Source organism: Mastigoproctus giganteus, chromosome 2, assembly GCF_048544385.1.
Source record: "Mastigoproctus giganteus isolate SK-2022 chromosome 2, ASM4854438v1, whole genome shotgun sequence".
In the NCBI taxonomy this organism is placed as follows: Eukaryota; Metazoa; Arthropoda; class Arachnida; order Uropygi; family Thelyphonidae; genus Mastigoproctus; species Mastigoproctus giganteus.
This window is the reverse complement of record NC_143576.1, coordinates 46,608,640-46,627,619: the sequence shown is the minus strand read 5'-3', so window position 1 is coordinate 46,627,619 and position 18,980 is coordinate 46,608,640. Positions and strand designations below refer to the sequence as shown.

Below are 18,980 nucleotides of genomic sequence, written 5' to 3'. Positions count from 1 at the left end.
CAGAATTATTTAATTAAATGTTTGTTTATCCCAAATATGATGTATGCATGAGATTATAAGGCTCAGAATTAGAAGGTACCTCACCTCTGCTCAAGGATTTCTGTTGCTGGAGGTGGTTTGAGCCTCCAGAACTGTTTTGAATGATGCCCTTCAAGCGATTCAAGGAAGAAGTAAAAATTTAGTAATTATTCAGAGAGCATTGGAATATGGATAGATTCCTTGTTACAGATCTCACTGAATAATTCCTTGGATAGATTTTCTTGGAAAATGAATGCTATTTATGGAAAGAATAAAGTTAAAAGATCTGGAAAAGAATACTTAAGATATGGCATCCAGGTAAAATATTTCTATAAAGGGGAAACCTTCATGTTTATGCAACAGGTTGCCAGAGAGAACAGATGGTGCCATTTGTGTCATAACCTAAGGTCTCAGTTGGAATTGGGATTGTTTGTTTGTTATTTGGTTTTTAGGAGCATTAGCAACTAAGGCCATATTGCTCCGGGAATATGCGGTGGTCATTCCCTGATCTTTCCGCATCGTCTGTATTTGGTGGTGACAGGCTCGAACCCCGGTCTAACCAAGAAGCATGTGCTACACACTGCTGCTCCTTCCCACCTGGCTATGGAGGCACCTTGGAATTGGGAAGGATCCTAGATGTGCATGTGGTGTTGAGAAGACCTGGAAATTTAAAGGCCAGGTGGTGTTGGCAAATTTCAGTTGGTTTTTGCTTTTCCCAGGGAAGTACTGGTGGGTGTTAGTTTTGGTATTTTCCATTCATCTATTTTTTTTTTTTTTTTTTTTTTTTAATCCGCATTGCTTGGGCTTGATTTGGTTGATTGCTTTATTTTTCAGGTAAATTGTTTTAAGGGAACTTTTTTTCCTTTCACACATAATCTTCCTTGTTTTTACTTTAACTTGCTTATACTGTATTAGATTATCTGCAGACGCCTAACTCAAAAATTTATTCCAGGCTTTGTATACCAGTTTTTTCTTTTATTTTTTTTTGCACTATGTTCCATCATGGTTTCAGGTATATTGGAAATCATATCCAGAAAGTTCCTAAAGAAATTTCTGGATATGAGAAAATTTCCAAGCAGAAGGTGGTAGATGACTTTCATCAACCGGTGAAATACCACCACTTTGCTTATTGGAGGCTTGAAGTGGTGAAACCCATGTTTAGTCTCTAGAGCAAAGTTTCCGGCATCCCCCTCCCCCCATACTTCTCCTTCAACCCATGCACGGTACTAAGTACTATAGGTTTTGATACCTTTCGTGTTTGGGGTTTTCATAAAAAAAAAAAAAAGAAGGAAAAACACCTTTGGAATAAGAATATGAAAAAAGGTGACACAGAACAGGGGTAAGTTCAGGAGTACAGGTTTAGAGAACAAGTGGAGAAATAACATCAGGACATGGAGCTTTACATCAAGATTTATCAAAATGCATCCTGACATCCTTTTGATGGAAGACCAAAGTAGGCACTGAATGTAGTGTACTGGGAATGGTGGGAGGTGGTTTACCAAGATCATTAATACAAGAGTTGGAAGAAATATAGGATGCTAGCAGTTCAGCTTTATCCTTGACTGAACGGGCAACAAAATCACCTCACCTCAGTTTTGTTCCCACCTCAGTTCTGACTGAGGGGAAAACAGAGATGAGCAAATGTTGCTGCCAATAGCTTTGGCAAGAGACCAGAATTGTCGCTACTAATTGGACAAGAAGCAAGTTTTCTATTCTTAGCCTGTTCGAAATCTAGTTTGGACTGATAAATAACTGCTTTACAATTGTTGCGAGCTTTGGTAAAGGCAGAAAATGAACCTGGAGATTTGGAAACAAGCTAATTATTATGCAAAATTCTTCTCTTGAGCAGCCTTAGCACATTTATTGGAAAACTAAGGTTCAGATAAGGTTGTTTGTTATTTGGTTTTTAGGAGCATTAACAACTAAGGCCATATTGCTCCGGGAATATGCAGTGGTCATTCCCTGACCTTTCCACATCCTCCGTATTTGGTAGGCATGGGCTCAAACCCTGGTCTAATCAAGAAGCGTGTGCTATGCACTGCCACTCCTGCCCACCTGGCCATGGAGGCACCTTCAGATAAGGAATGAGGTTTTAAGGTGGAGTGGATAAAGGATTCCATCCCTACAAGAATAATTTCACTGACATGATCTGAGCAGACACTGACATCAGATGTTTTAAAACAATAATCAGACCAAGGGAAAGAAATCTTGCGGATCAAGGGCTGAAATTAACTAAGCTATCTTTGCTCTGGATGGCATCTCCGCCCCCACCACGAGGAGGTAGGTCACCCCATCTAGAAAACCTCAGACTACTTTGTCTGAAAATTAAAAATAACAACAATTTTTGACAATCTCTATTACTGAAAATACAGCTTATCAATATGGTTACTATCATAACACCATTTCAAACACACACACACACACACACACACACACACACACACACACACACACACACACACACACACACACACACACACACACACACACACACACACACAAGAGGCAACCCACCCGTGCCCGACAAAAGACACCTCCTTACAGTGTGATCTATCTGCCACCATTCGCTGTATTCTGGGGTAAGTGAACACAATCTGTGTGAGGTCATTAGTAATTGTAAAAGCCTCAGCATCTTGACCAGGTAGGTCTGTGTGACAAGAAAACAGAAGCCAGCTGGAGTTGTTGTTCTTTTTTGGCACAAGGCCCTCGAAAGATCTATTGCACATATGGATCCTGTAGAATAATGAATATTATTATTAGCCCTATGGTGCAAGGAAGCCTGAGGCTTTTGCACCAGGCAAAATTTTCTGAATTACCCTGAGAGAGAGAGAGAGAGAGAGAGAGAGAGAGAGAGAGAGACAAGAGTCAGAAGCAGAAGGGAATCACCAAGAAAGAGAAGAATAATGATATCCTGCTCAGGACCTTGGGTGTGCCAAGCACATACCAGATGTGAGCCCCTCGGGTTCAATTTCCCATGATCTCTGCACAGATCATTAACAAGATCAATGGTAAACATTGATCAAGAATGATGTGCACTGAAGTTTCTGAGCAAAAAGAATGAATGTGGTAACTGGTCTATCAGATTTTCTAGGTCATTTGAAAAGAATGAGAAATTAGGAGGGAGATATATATATATATATATATATATAGATGCTATTGTAAGAGTAATTCCAATTACAGCGCACACTACTTCAAAAGAAGTTTGAAAGCAAGATATTTGGATGGAATGTTGTTTCTACAAGAACTGCCACCCCTCCACAGGCTGGTGAATCAATACTCCTATCTCATCTGAAAATAATGTAATTTTTAATGGTAGGACACACTTGTGCATTTAAATAAGTTTCCTCAAGGGATATGCCTGCTGGTTCATAGTGATTGATGAGATCATATAAATCATAATTTGTGTTGCGAAAGCCTCTACAATTCCCTTGAAGTATTCTTTCCGTTAAGTGGTATTGATGGTTGTTTTGTTTTTAACCGTTTTTTTAGTTGTGGCTTGTTTGGATCTATCTACATTTGCTTTGTCTTTCTTAGGAAAGCAAGGATATGCTGTGTCCATCTCAATGGTTGCATGAAATTCTAAAATTACATCATCGGAATTAATGTGTTGATCAATATCCATTCCAGTTGAAATTGATGGTTGCAGTTTTGTGGTAATAGGGTTATTACTGGCTTGTTCAGTTTTTTGTTGCGAAGGACACTGGAAGGAGAGAGCATGGAACGTGCCCAATTACTGATAGATATATTTGGGGGAACGGAAACATCTGTTTGAATAGCTATGGACTGAAATTGTTGAGCAGCTGTGGCATATGTATGCTTTGGCTCTGTTTTTATTATTTGTCTTCTTGCCTCTGAATATGTGACTGTTGTTGTTGTTCCTGTCCAGTATTAGGCCTAGTTGCCCGTTAAGGTCTCTCCTTCCCTGGGGTTTGTAGTTTAGTATCTCTTTTGGATAGCATCTGTCCTCCATTCTTTTACATGCTGGATCCATCTGTTTCTGTATGAGTCGATATAATTCAGTACTGAAGTTGTCTGCAGTTGTGACAAGATGTCTTGATTTCTTTTTCTGTCAAGTCTGGTATAGCCTGCCGTTCTGCACATGGAACACATTTCTGCACCAGTCAACCTCCTCCTCCTCCTATCCCTTTTGCTTATTGTCCATGCTTCAGAGCCGTAGGTTAGGGTAGGTCTGATGAGGATGTTATGTATCCATGTCCTTGTTTTCTTATGCACCAGATTATATTTGAAAATATGATTTATAGTTTTAGTAATTCCTATTTAATTATTTATTTTTTGCTCAATATCCTTTTCTTTTTCATATGGCATGTATTTGAAAGTGTTAACTTGTTCAATAATATTATTGTCAATGCAGATCTTGCTTCTTATTGGAGCTCTTCCTTTAAATGCCACCACTTTTGTCTTTGGAGATGAGATTTCCATATTAAATGATTTTGCTATTTTGTTTAATGAGAAGGTGGCTTGCAATGAATTCTCATTGTCTTCTATTAGCATTAGCATTAGCATTAGTAGAGGCATTTGATGCAAGAAAGCAAGCTTATGTAGTATGAGCCAAAAAAAAAAAAAAAAAAAAAAAAACCACTTCCACTTCACCCCTCTGTTCGTTCAAAATACCTGTCCAGCTGAGCCTTAAACTTATTTAGGCTATCAACCTCCACCACAAGGGATGGAAGTCTGTTCCACCAACCAACCACCCGCTGGCTAAAGGCAAATTTCCGCACGTCTATCCTACATCTGTCTTTCCTCAATTTGAATTTATGCCCTCTCAGGTGATTATTCTGAGCTAGAGGAAGAATCCCATCAGCATTGAGCATGCTTAAACCATTCAAGGCTTTATACACCTCTATCAGATCACCTCGCTGGTGCCTAGTCTCCAGACACTGTAATTTGCAAAACTTAAGCCTTTCTTCGTAAGAGCATCCCTTTGTTCCATTCACTAATCTTGTTGCCCTTCTCTGTACTCGTTCCAGCAGCTCTACATCCTTCTTGAAATGAGGCCTCCAGACCTGTATACAGTACTCTAGGTGTGGCCTGACCATCGCCTTATACAATGGAATAATCACCTCCTTATCCCTGCTGGAAAAATTCCTGTATATCATTGACAATACTCCATGAGCTACTCTTGCAGCCCGTCTGCACTGCTCAGAGAACTTCATATCTGCCTGCACAACCACCCCCAAGTCCCTTTCATTCTCTACCACTGTCAGTGTTGTACCACAGAGTTGATACGTTGCTCTGGGGTTGCTGTTTCCCATGTGTAGTACTTTACATTTGTCAATGTTAAACTTCATTTGCCACCTCTCAGCCCATCTGCTCAACCTTTCCAGATCCTGTTGCAGCAGCATAGTGTCAGTAGTGACCTTGACAACCCTGCCAACCTTTGTATCGTCTGCAAACTTGGACATTAATCCTGATATACCATCATCAATATCATTTATAAATACAGAAAACAATAATGGACCCAACACTGAGCCCTGAGGGACTCCACTAATAACATCAGTCCACGATGAGCAGTGTCCATTGATTACCACTCTCTGTCTTCTCCCCCTCAACCACCCCTTTATCCATAGCAGCAATTTGCCTCCAATGTCACACTGCTCCAATTTGTGTAGCAGTCTTCCATGTGCAACAGTATCAAAAGCCTTTCTAAGATCCAAGTATATAATATCAAAGTTATTCCCTGCATCCAGTTCTTTTGTGACTGCATCATAGTATCCAATCAAGTTGGTCAGGCAAGCCTTCCCCTTAACAAAACCATGCTGTGTCTGAGCTATAACTGAAGTCTTGTCTAAATGATCCTGCGGTGCTTCTTTAACCAGTTCCTCCATTAATTTTCCTGGAACAGAAGTTAAGCTCACAGGTCTATAATTACTTGTGTCAGCCTTTGATCCTCCTTTGTGAATTGGGGTCACATTTGCACATTTCCAGTCTATGGGTACCTCCCCTGAGTCCAAGGAAGCTCTCATAATTATGGCTAAGGGTTTGCTTACTTCCTTTGCTGCCTCCTTTAATATAACTGGATAGATCCCATCCACCCCGGGTGCCTTTCTTGTGTTTATCTTCAACAGTTTTTCCTCCACTTTACTCCCAGTTATTTCAAGATTCTGTAGCTTACTGCTAGAGTTGAATACACCTCTAGCATTCCCCTCGCTGAATAACTCCTCATGTGTGAATGTCGATGCAAAATATTCATTTAGTTTGTTAGCTACCTGAGCAGGATCATCAACACTTGACCCATCAATATCAAGTGGACCAATCTGATTCATCCCTTTCCTTCTAGAGTTTACATAAGTAAAGAACTCTTTGCTGTTTTTCTTTGCATCCCTTGCCAAGGATTTCTCGTAATCTGCCTTCGCCTGCCTAACCTCCTTTGTAACTTGGTTGCATATCAACTTGTATCTATCATAGGCTTCTGTGTCATGTGTTAATTTGTATGTATCCCATGCATTTTTCTTCTCTGCCATATGCCTCATTAGTTCATCTGACATCCATTTTGGCCTAAACCTTGAACAATATTTCTTAGTTGGTATGTAAAGCCTAGTAGCTTCCAAGATAAGTTCTTTGAATGCTTCCCATTTTGAATTTGCTGTTGGTAACATCATCAGTTGGTCCCACTGTATAGAATTTAAATACTGTCTCAGTCCATCGTAGTCGCCTTTACGGAAGCAATAACCCTTCCCTTTACCCCTAATGGTAGTAACCTCTTTGAGTAAATCCCACTTCAGCACACTGTGATCACTGCCACCTAGTGGTTCATTTATCTGCAGATTCTTAATGCATGAAGAATCACTGCTGATAATCAAATCAAGAGTATTACTCCCTCTAGTTGCCTCCCGAACATGCTGATGTAGAAAACAATCATCCAATAAATCCACAAAAGCCCTGCTAGTGTGTGAGTATCCAGCCCCCAAATTCCAGTCAATATCTGGGAAATTAAAATCTCCCATTATAAGACACTCTGATTTACTGGCCCACTGTATTTCCCTGTATAGTTCCTTATTATACTCATCAGAGCCATTAGGCCTATGGCACACTCCTACTCTCAATTTTGATCTCCCAATGTTTATGTCACACCAAACTGACTCGACACTGCACTGTCCAGCGATGTCGACTGGCTTCACTTCCTTGGTTTTTATGTGTTTCTTAACTAATAGCATAACACCTCCCCCCTTCCTATCCTGTCTATCCTTTCTGTAGATGTTGTACTCCCCAAACTGCAGTTCCGCATCCCTTATATCTGTGTGACACCACGTCTCTGATATCCCAACAATATCTGCCTTCGATGTTTTGAGCAATACGTCAAATTCATCAAATTTATTTACTAAACTCCTAGCATTCGTGTACACGCAAGTATACCTGCACCTGTTTCTATTCTTAGCTACCCTAACACAACCCATGTGTTTACTTGTACCGCAATGGCTCCCAGCAGTCTCTGAAATACCATGCATCTTGTTTTTCAGGCTTCTGCTCATTCTAATAGAAGCAGTGCAAGAATCTCTTTCACCTCTGCCAGTGGCTACTGTCAATCTATTGGTCTTTGTCTCCCCCCAAGCTAGCAGTTTTCCGACCCACCTAACACTGCCTCGATAGCATCAGCAAATATTCTTGCACCTGGTCATCAGCAAAACCTGGTCATTAGAACCTGGTCATCAGCAAAAAGCAGTGTCCATTCTTGCTTTGTGGCAAATTTCGATGCCTGTCTGAGATTTTCCTCCATTCTCTTATAATATGATTTACTAGTTTGATAATATGAATCAGAGCACTAATGCTCAATACGTTCTACGTTGATATCAATATTTGTAAAGGAATAAGAGAAGTTTACTGGAATATGATACGTAGAACACTTCCATATGATACTCTCCAGAATTTGTTTTAATTTCTGGAGAGTGTCATACGGAAGAGTTCTACGTATCATATTAAGGAGGCGCCTCCGTAGCCAGGTGGGAAGGAGCAGCAGTGCGTAGCACACGCTTCTTGATTAGACCGGGGTTCGAGCCCGTCACCACCAAATACGGAGGATGCGGAAAGGTTAAGGAATGACCACCGCATATCCTGGAGCAATATGGCCTTAGTTGCTAATGCTCCTAAAAACCAAACAACAACAACAACAACAATCATATTAAGGTAAACTTCTCTTATTCCTTTACAAATATGATTTACATATATGCCGAATAGAAGTGGGGACAGTCCACATTCCTGTTGTACACCTGTATTCATTGTCTCCAATTCAGTTGTTTGTGATTTAATCTTAATTTTTATTCAATTATTTTTATAGATATTGAGGATGGCCTCGATCAACTGGTTTGGTATATTGTCTTCTTTTAAGATTTAAAAAAATTTTGTTCGGTTTGCCTTGTCAAAGGCTTTTTTGTAATCTATGAATAAGAGATGGGTTTTCAAATTAAACTCTCTTCTTTTTTCTATCAGGAGCTTGAGTGCGAAGTAAGCGTCAGCGCATGATCTCCCCCTCCTGAACCTGTTTTGTTCTTCTCCAAGGATGTTTTTGTAGTATTTAATAAGTTTCAGTTTTAAGAGGCTTGAGTATATTTTATATCCTGAGTTATCGGTAGTTATAGTATTTGTTTATATTGACTTTTTTGAAAATTGGCACTAATCCAGCTTTGAAAATTGGCACAAAATGCCAGCTATCTGGTGGCCTACAACAATCATATTCATCAGTTCAAGTAGCTTAATTTCAAAATTTTTTACCGAGTATTTGATGAGCTCTATGTTAATTCCGTTGTCGCCTGGACACATTTGGATTTTACTGTTTTTAAGCACTGTTTCCAATTCTTGGCTCCAGTTATCTTTTACATTTACTCCTGCAATATGATTTGCACCAGTCAGCCAAGGATAAAGCTGACCTACTAGCATCCCATTTTTCTTCCAACTCATGTATCAATGATCTTGGTAAAACACCTCTCACCATTCCCAACTTCTTATTGGTATTTCTTCCAAATTTCGTGGTGATTTAGGGAGCTTACTTTATATACACATTCTTGAGATGGTCGTTCCTTTTTATGCCTCAGCCATGGTGGAGGGAATCACAGGGTAGTCACAGTTAAGAAGTTGTCTGATTCAATTTCATATCCTCTAAAAACTCTTGTGTGGCGATGTTCTCCACTTTATATTTCTGGATTATTTCTCCCATGCTTCCATATATCACATGCTTTGGAGAAAGCTGGGTGGTTACCTTACAGTATGGGCAATGGGAAGTAATAGCAGTGCATTCAGATTGATTGTGCTCCTATGATCCAAAATTGGGACATATTGCCTCACTCGACATGCAGTTTGGGAGTGTCTGTATCACATTCACTGATCACTTCATGTGGACATGTGTTTTTGTAATGGGCGGCACCTAGAACGTCAGTTCATCTCCGCCTCGTATCTCTGTGAAGAACAGTACCACTGTAGAAGGGCCAGAAATAAGTAGTGTATGTTTGTGTGTATTCTGTGTGTGTTCTGTTGTTGTGTCTGACCGCTTGGCTACCCAGAATCATCAGTCACCTGGACAGATGATTCTGGGTACTCGTCCACACCACGGGAAGGTGGGCCAGTCTCAATGGAGCTCGCACTGTCTCAATTCGAGACTCTGACCCACCTAATGTTGGCAAAAGATGGGCCAGATTCCTCTGGGGGCCCACTCCAGAGGAGAGAAAAAAAAAAAAAAAAAATTCCCCGTGATGTTAAAAAAAAAAAAAAAAATATATATATATATATAAAATAAAAAAAATAATAAAATAAAAATAATAATAAAAAAAATAAATAAATAATAATAAATAAAATAATATAAAATAATGATAATAATAATAATAATAAATAATAATAATAATAAATAAATAATAATAAATAAAATAATATAAAATAATAATAATAAATAAATAATAATAAATAAAATAATATAAAATAATAATAATTAAAAAAATTTAGGGAATGTTGCTCCCTATTGAGCAGCTCCACCAGACAAAGGAGTAGAATTATTCGTAGCCATATAACTAATTCTTCTTCTTGTGAAAACATTAGATGCAAACTGCTGAAGAGCAACATAAGAATTCTTGTCTCCCACCAGCAAAGTTTCATGCCCATGAGAGAGTGTAGAAACTGATGAACGAAGAACATCTCTAAAGTCATTATACAGCGGACATTCAAATAAAATGTGGCTCCAATTTTCATTTTCCCCGCATTGACAAGCTTCCGTTCTAGAAAGACCAAAACGACATAGTTTTTCGTTAAGAGATCCATGTCCCGTTAAGAGGAAGGATGTATATAAGTCTAAAGAGAACCAAACAGGTTTCTGCTTTACACAAAAGGTCACCTCAGGGAAAATAGTCCTAGTAACAGATCCGACAGATGACGTATCCCAGCGGGTCTGCCACAGATTTATTATTTCATTCCACAAACGATTACGTTCTTGCTTAATATCTGAATTAATATTCAGAACCAAACCCATAAATTCAGTTGATAGTTGGTTTTTTAACCTATAACAAAGACCTCTGTAAGCTACGTGAAGGTCCAATGGCAATACACCTGCAAGAACCTGCAGTGCAGAAGTTGAAACAGTTCGACAAGCTCTTAACATACATAATAATATTGTGCGTTGCATAGTAGCCAACTTCAATCGAAATTTAACAGTTCTAAGCCTGTGAAACCATACACCTGCAGCATAAGTAGCCATAGGAACTGATCACTTCAGTTGATCAGAGAAAAAAAGAAAAAAATTCAATTAATTTAAAATAAAAATCTAACATGCCTGAATGCCATGAATATCCCACTGCATACATTAACTAACTTGCTTTTATTTCAGTTTTACTTATAGCTGAAGGCATCCACATTAGCAGATTGAAAAAAGTGTACCATGGTCATAATTATTGAATATTTAACATAATAATAATAATATATGCTGTGCTCAATTTTTTGTAATATTTTTGATACGATAAAAAGATATTCAGTAAATTGAAACGAACACAATGTTTATTTTGCTAGTTTTATGCAATGATTTAAAATGTAATACATAAAATGCAAAATTTGATGGAAAGCAAGATCTAAAAATGTAAAAAAATTATTAGGTGTTTATTTCAGTAAATAAAAAATACCATATTACCTTGTTAGAGCTAACAAGTATATTGGAGGATGAAGCTGGTTCATCAAAACTAACTGAAACTTCTTTGATATATTTTTGATCAGCTACAGGGAAATGCTATAGGAAAATAAATTATGTTCAACTTTTAGGAACAAATGAGGAAAAAATAATGCTATAAAAATGCTAATTATAAAAAAACGTTTTATAATTGGGGACATAATAGGCCTTCTGTTTTAATGGTACTTATCCCAATATTAGCATTAGCATTAGTGGAGGCATTTGATGCAAGAAAGCAAGCTTATGCAGCATCAGCCAAAAAAAAAAAAAAAAAAAAGTAACATAAATAAATAAAAATAACCACTTCCACTTCAACCCTCTGTTCGTTCGAAATACCTGTCCAGCTGAGCCTTAAACTTATTTAGGCTATCAACTTCCACGACAAGGGATGGAAGTCTGTTCCACCTACCAACCACCCGCTGGCTAAAGGCAAATTTCAGCACATCTATCCTACATCTGTCTTTCCTCAATTTGAATTTATGCCCTCTCAGGTGATTATTCTGAGCAAGAGGAAGAATCCCATCAGCATTGAGCATGCTCAAACCATTCAAGGCTTTGTACACCTCTATCAGATCACCTCGCTGGTGCCTAGTTTCCAGACACTGTAATTCGCAAAATTTAAGCCTTTCTTCGTAAGAGCACCCCTTTGTCCCGTTCACCAATCTAGTTGCCCTTCTCTGTACTCGTTCCAGCAGCTCTACATCCTTCTTGAAATGAGGCCTCCAGGCCTGTATACAGTACTCTAGGTGTGGCCTGACCATTGCCTTATACAAGGGAATAATCACCTCCTTATCCCTGCTAGAAAAATTCCTATATATCATTGACAATACACCATGAGCTACTCTTGCAGCCCGTCTGCACTGCTCAGAGAACTTCATATCTGCCTGCACAACCACCCCCAGGTCCCTTTCACTCTCTACCACTGTCAGTGTAGTACCACACAGTTGATACGTTGCTCTGGGGTTGCTGTTTCCCATATGTAGTACTTTACATTTGTCAATGTTAAACTTCATTTGCCACCTCGAAGCCCATCTGCTCAACCTTTCCAAATCCTGTTGCAGCAGCATAGTGTCAGTAGTGTCCTTGACAACCCTGCCAACCTCCGTATCGTCTGCAAACTTGGACATTAAGCCTGATATACCATCATCAATATCATTTATAAATACAGAAAACAATAAAGGACCCAACACTGAACCCTGAGGGACTCCACTAATAACATTAGTCCACGATGAGCAGTGTCCATTGATTACCACTCTCTGTCTTCTCCCCCTCAACCACCCCTTCATCCATAGCAGCAATTTGCCTCCAATGCCACACTGCTCCAATTTGTGCAGCAGTCTTCCATGTGCAACAGTATCAAAAGCCTTTCTAAGATCCAAATATATAATATCAAAGTTATTCCCTGCATCCAGTTCTTTTGTGACTGCATCATAGTATCCAATCAAATTGGTCAGGCAAGACTTACCCTTAACAAAACTATGCTGTGTCCTAGCTATAACTGAAGTCTTGTCTAGATGATTCTGCAGTGCTTCTTTAACCAGTGCCTCCATTAATTTTCCGGGAACAGAAGTTAAACTCACAGGTCTATAATTACTTGTGTCAGCCTTTGATCCCCCTTTGTGAATTGGGGTCACATATGCACATCTCCAGTCCATGGGTACCTCCCCTGAGTCCAAGGAAGCTCTCATAATTATGGTTAAGGGTTTGCTTACTTCCTTTGCTGCCTCCTTTAATATAACTGGATAGATCCCATCCACCCCAGGTGCCTTTCTTGTGTTTATCTTCAACAATTTCTCCTCCACTTTGCTCTCAGTTATTACAAGATTCTTTAGCTTACTGCTAGAGTTGAATACACCTCTGGCATTCCCCTCGCTGAATAACTCCTCATGTGTGAATGTCGATGCAAAATATTCATTTAGTTTGTTAGCTACCTGAGCAGGGTCATCAACAGTTGACCCATCGATCTCAAGTGGACCAATCTGATTCATCCCCTTCCTTCTAGAGTTTACATAAGTAAAGAACTCTTTGCTGTTTTTCTTCGCATCCCTTGCTAAGGATCTCTCGTAATCTGCCTTTGCCTGCCTAACCTCCTTTGTAACTTGGTTACAGATCAACTTGTATCTATCATAGGCGTCTGTGTCACGTGTTAATTTGTATGTATCCCATGCATTTTTCTTCTCTGCCATATGCCTCATTAGTTCATCTGACATTCATTTAGGCCTAAACCTTGAACAATATTTCTTAGTTGGTATGTAAAGCCTAGTAGCTTCCAAGATAAGTTCTTTGAATGCTTCCCATTTTGAATTTGCTGTTGGCAATATCATCAGTTGATCCCACTGTATAGAATTTAAATACTGTCTCAGTCCATTGTAGTCGCCTTTACGAAAGCAATACCCCTTCCCTTTACCCCTAATGGTAGTTACCTCTTTGCGTAACTCCCACTTCAGCACACTGTGATCACTGCCACCTAGTTGTTCATTTATCTGCAGATTCTTAATGCATGACGAATCACTACTGATAATCAAATCAAGAGTATTACTCCCTCTAGTTGCCTACCGAACATGCCGATGTAGAAAACAATCATCCAATAAATCCACAAAAGCCTTGCTACTGTGTGAGTGACCAGCCCCCAATTTCCAGTCAATATCTGGGAAATTAAAATCCCCCATTATAAGACTCTCTGATTTACTGGTCCACTCTATTTCTCCGAACAGTTTCTTATTATACTCATCAGAGTCATTAGGCCTATAGCACACTCCTACTCTCAATTTTGATCTCCCAATGCTTATGTCACACCAAACTGACTCGACACTGCACTGTCCAGCGATGTCGACTGGACAGTGCAGTTAATTAATAAGTAAGTTAATATTAACTTAATATAAGTAAGTTAATATAAAAGCCGAGAATTAGGGTTGAAGTTGAAAGTGTCTGCAATTCTGCCCAGACACGATAGGAGGGAGTATATGATGAGAGCCTTGTCGATCAATTCGGCCATGGAAAGTTTGTGCAAGGCTCAAGGGGTAGAATTTTTTTCAGCCTGGACTGTACTTGTTAACAGGAGAGATTGCTTCTACAGGGAGGGGATACACTTAAATAGAAAGGGTGCAAGAATATTTGCTGATGCTATCGAGGCAGTGTTAGGTGGGTCGGAAAACTGCTAGCTTGGGGGGAGACAAAGACCAATAGATTGACAGTAGCCACTGGCAGAGGTGAAAGAGATTCTTGCACTGCTTCTATGAGAATGAGCAGAAGCCTGAAAAACAAGATGCATGGTATTTCAGAGACTGCTGGGAGCCATTGCGGTACAAGTAAACACATGGGTTGTGTTAGGGTAGCTAAGAATAGAAACAGGTGCAGGTATACTTGCGTGTACACCAATGCTAGGAGTTTAGTAAATAAATTTGATGAATATGAGGTATTGCTCAAAATATCAAAGGCAGATATTGTTGGGATATCAGAGACGTGGTGTCACACAGATATAAGGGATGCAGAACTGCAATTTGGGGAGTACAACGTCTACAGAAAGGATAGACAGGATAGGAAGGGGGGAGGGGTTATGCTATTAGTTAAGAAACACATAAAAACCAAGGAAGTGAAGCCAGTCGACATCGCTGGACAGTGCAGCGTTGAGTCAGTTTGGTGTGACATAAACATTGGGAGATCAAAATTGAGAGTAGGAGTGTGCTATAGGCCTAATGACTCTGATGAGTATAATAAGGAACTGTACAGGGAAATAGAGTGGGCCAGTAAATCAGAGAGTCTTATAATGGGAGATTTTAATTTCCCAGATATTGACTGGAATTTGGGGGCTGGTTACTCACACACTAACAGGGCTTTTGTGGATTTATTGGATGATTGTTTTCTACATTAGCATGTTCGGGAGGCAACTAGAGGGAGTAATACTCTTGATTTGATTATCAGCAGCGATTCTTCATGCATTAAGAATCTGCAGATAAATGAACCACTAGGTGGCAGTGATCACAGTGTAGTGAAGTGGGATTTACTCAAAGAGGTAACTACCAATAGGGGTAAAGGGAAGGGTTATTGCTTCCGTAAAGGCAACTACGATGGACTGAGACAGTATTTAAATTCTATACAGTGGGACCAACTGATGATGTTACCAACAGCAAATTCAAAATGGGAAGCATTCAAAGAACTCATCTTGGAAGCTACTAGGCTTTACATACCAACTAAGAAATATTGTTCAAGGTTTAGGCCAAAATGGATGTCAGATGAACTAATGAGGCATATGGCAGAGAAGAAAAATGCATGGGATACATACAAATTAACACATGACACAGAAGCCTATGATAGATACAAGTTGATATGCAACCAAGTTACAAAGGAGGTTAGGCAGGTGAAGGCAGATTACGAGAAATCCTTGGCAAGGGATGCAAAGAAAAACAGCAAAGAGTTCTTAACTTATGTAAACTCTAGAAGGAAGGGGATGAATCAGATTGGTCCACTTTTAGCATTAGCATTAGCATTAGTAGAGGGAAGCATTCAAAGAACTCATCTTGGAAGCTACTAGGCTTTACATACCAACTAAGAAATATTGTTCAAGGTTTAGGCCAAAATGGATGTCAGATGAACTAATGAGGCATATGGCAGAGAAGAAAAATGCATGGGATACTTACAAATTAACACATGACACAGAAGCCTATGATAGATACAAGTTGATATGCAACCAAGTTACAAAGGAGGTTAGGCAGGTGAAGGCAGATTACGAGAAATCCTTGGCAAGGGATGCAAAGAAAAACAGCAAAGAGTTCTTAACTTATGTAAACTCTAGAAGGAAGGGGATGAATCAGATTGGTCCACTTGATATTGATGGGTCAACTGTTGATGATCTTGCTCAGGTAGCTAACAAACTAAATGAATATTTTGCATCGACATTCACACATGAGGAGTTATTCAGCGAGGGGAATGCCAGAGGTGTATTCAACTCTAGCAGTAAGCTACAGAATCTTGAAATAACTGGGAGTAAAGTGGAGGAGAAACTGTTGAAGATAAACACAAGAAAGGCACCCGGGGTGGATGGGATCTATCCAGTTATATTAAAGGAGGCAGCAAAGGAAGTAAGCAAACCCTTAGCCATAATTATGAGAGCTTCCTTGGACTCATGGGAGGTACCCATAGACTGGAAATGTGCAAATGTGACTCCAATTCACAAAGGAGGATCAAAGGCTGACACAAGTAATTATAGACCTGTGAGCTTAACTTCTGTTCCAGGAAAATTAATGGAGGCACTTGTTAAAGAAGCACTGCAGGATCATTTAGACAAGACTTCAGTTATAGCTCAGACACAGCATGGTTTTGTTAAGGGGAAGTCTTGCCTGACCAACTTGATTGGATACTATGATGCAGTCACAAAAGAACTGGATGCAGGGAATAACTTTGATATTATATACTTGGATCTTAGAAAGGCTTTTGATACTGTTGCACATGGAAGACTGCTACACAAATCGCAGCAATGTGACATTGGAGGCAAATTGCTGCTATGGATAAAGGGGTGGTTGAGGGGGAGAAGACAGAGAGTGGTAATCAATGGACACTGCTCATCGTGGACTGATGTTATTAGTGGAGTCCCTCAGGGCTCAGTGTTGGGTCCATTATGTTTTCTGTATTTATAAATGATATTGATGATGGTATATCGGGCTTAATGTCCAAGTTGCAGACGATACAAAGGTTGGCAGGGTTGTCAAGGACACTACTGACACTATGCTGCTGCAGCAGGATGTGGATAGGTTGAGCAGATGGGCTGAGAGGTGGCAAATGAAGTTTAACATTGACAAATGTAAAGTACTACACATGGGAAACAGCAACCCCAGAGCAACGTATCAACTCTGTGGTACTACACTGACAGTGGTAGAGAATGAAAGGGACTTGGGGGTGGTTGTGCAGGCAGATATGAAGTTCTCTGAGCAGTGCAGATGGGCTGCAAGAGTAGCTGATGGAGTATTGTCGATGATATACAGGAATTTTTCCAGCAGGGATAAGGAGGTGATTATTCCATTGTATAAGACAATGATCAGGCCACACCTAGAGTACTGTATACAGGTCTGGAGGCCTCATTTCAAGAAGGATGTAGAGCTGCTGGAACGAGTACAGAGAAGGGCAACAAGATTAGTGAATGGAACAAAGGGGTGCTCTTATGAAGAAAGGCTTAAGTTTTGCAAATTACAGTGTCTGGAGACTAGGCACCAGCGAGGTGATCTGATAGAGGTGTATAAAGCCTTGAATGGTTTAAGCATGCTCAATGCTGATGGGATTCTTACTCTAGCTCAGAAAAATCACATGAGAGGGCATAAATTCAAATTGAGGAAAGACAGATGTAGGATAGACGTGCGGAAATTTGCCTTTAGCCAGCGGGTGGTTGGTTGGTGGAACAGACTTCCATCCCTTGTGGTGGAGGTTGATAGCCTAAACAAGTTTAAGGCTCAGCTGGACAGGTATTTTGAATGAACAGAGGGGTGAAGTGGAAGTGGTTTTTTTTTTTTTTTTTTGGCTGATGCTGCATAAGCTTGCTTTCTTGCATCAAATGCCTCTAGTAATGCTAATGCTAATACTAAACTTAATAGGCAGTACAAACTTGCAGAGTTGGCTAATTCTGCACAATATACTTGCCATTCCATTCAATTATATAACATGACCTTTCCTTGATAGTCACTCTGATCTGAAATAATGTTGGGATTTTGCAGAAATACTTCACTATGAAGAAGCAGAACATGCAAGAAATGTGTTGAATTAGCTTTCATTTTTTTTTTCTGTTGTTGCTGCTGTTTTAACTAAAAAACACTGGACATTCCTTATCGTTTCAAAATTAATTAACAGCTCATTTACTATGATCTCTGCATCTAAAGTACAAGTTAGTTTTCTAAATTTCTATTTTAAATGACAAACTTGCATTCCTAAATGCAGAAATCCCCTCGGGATCACTATTCACAATTTACGATCCCTGAGAACTCTCAAAAAAGTGTTGAACTGTTCAGTAGTGCAACACCTTTTTTGGGCAGCTATGTGAAACTTAATTCATTGTATAAAGAGTATTGTTTTTGCAACTTCTGATTAAATTTAATAGAGTGGTTAATATTTGTGTTCTTCTGATTAAGCTAGTGAATTTATTCATTACTTGACCTTTGAAATTGCTAAAAACCAAAATCGACTTCTGCCTCCATTGTGTTGTAATAAAATTAGAATGCTCGAATTCTGCTGCCATTTTTATAGTATTGATATCAGCACTATTTTATGCAGAGAATAATCAGTATCAATATAAACTATAAATTTATAGCAATACAAATGTTTTCATACTGTAACTTTATACACATAGCATATAACAATCTTAAATAGAGTAGTTTGTACTACCATCAAATAAGTGGTATTAGTGTAGCATTATTCTTTTCTATTACTTAGTTTTGTGAATTATTTTCTTTTTAAAATAAATTTAGAGTAAAATTTATGCCCTAGGCTAAACCGGCAAAACAAAGGGTTTTCAAATTTAAAAGTAGTGTGAATGCATTTTTTCAGGGAAGAATTTCCAAGAACAGTTCTTCAGAGAATCAGGATTATATGATGTGTTACTTGTATCCTTTCCATGATGTTACTTTTATCAGGACGTGATACAGCCATAGGTTTCTTTCCTTTGTATTCAGTATAGAGGGTATGAGGAGATTAAAAAAGATCTTAAGAGCAAATTTAGTGTTCTGATGAGATTATATGAGGGCTTGAAGAATAAGGTTGATGCCTTTCAAAAGATTAAAAGAGAGGGACCAATCAAGCACTCAAGCAACCCAAACTACAGCTTGAG

General features: G+C 39.1%; 1 protein-coding gene across 4 annotated transcripts in view; it reads right to left on the bottom strand.

The window, feature by feature from the left end:
• FAM21 (Family with sequence similarity 21) overlaps positions 1 to 18,980 on the bottom strand; it is a 1,354,861-nt gene that overhangs the window by 170,227 nt on the left and 1,165,654 nt on the right. For all 4 annotated transcript variants that reach the window (XM_090388854.1, XM_090388862.1, XM_090388870.1 and 1 more), the window contains one exon: positions 11,138 to 11,233. In XM_090388854.1, coding sequence (XP_090244980.1) covers positions 11,138 to 11,233 — 96 coding nt within the window. The remainder of the gene's footprint in view (positions 1 to 11,137; positions 11,234 to 18,980) is intronic.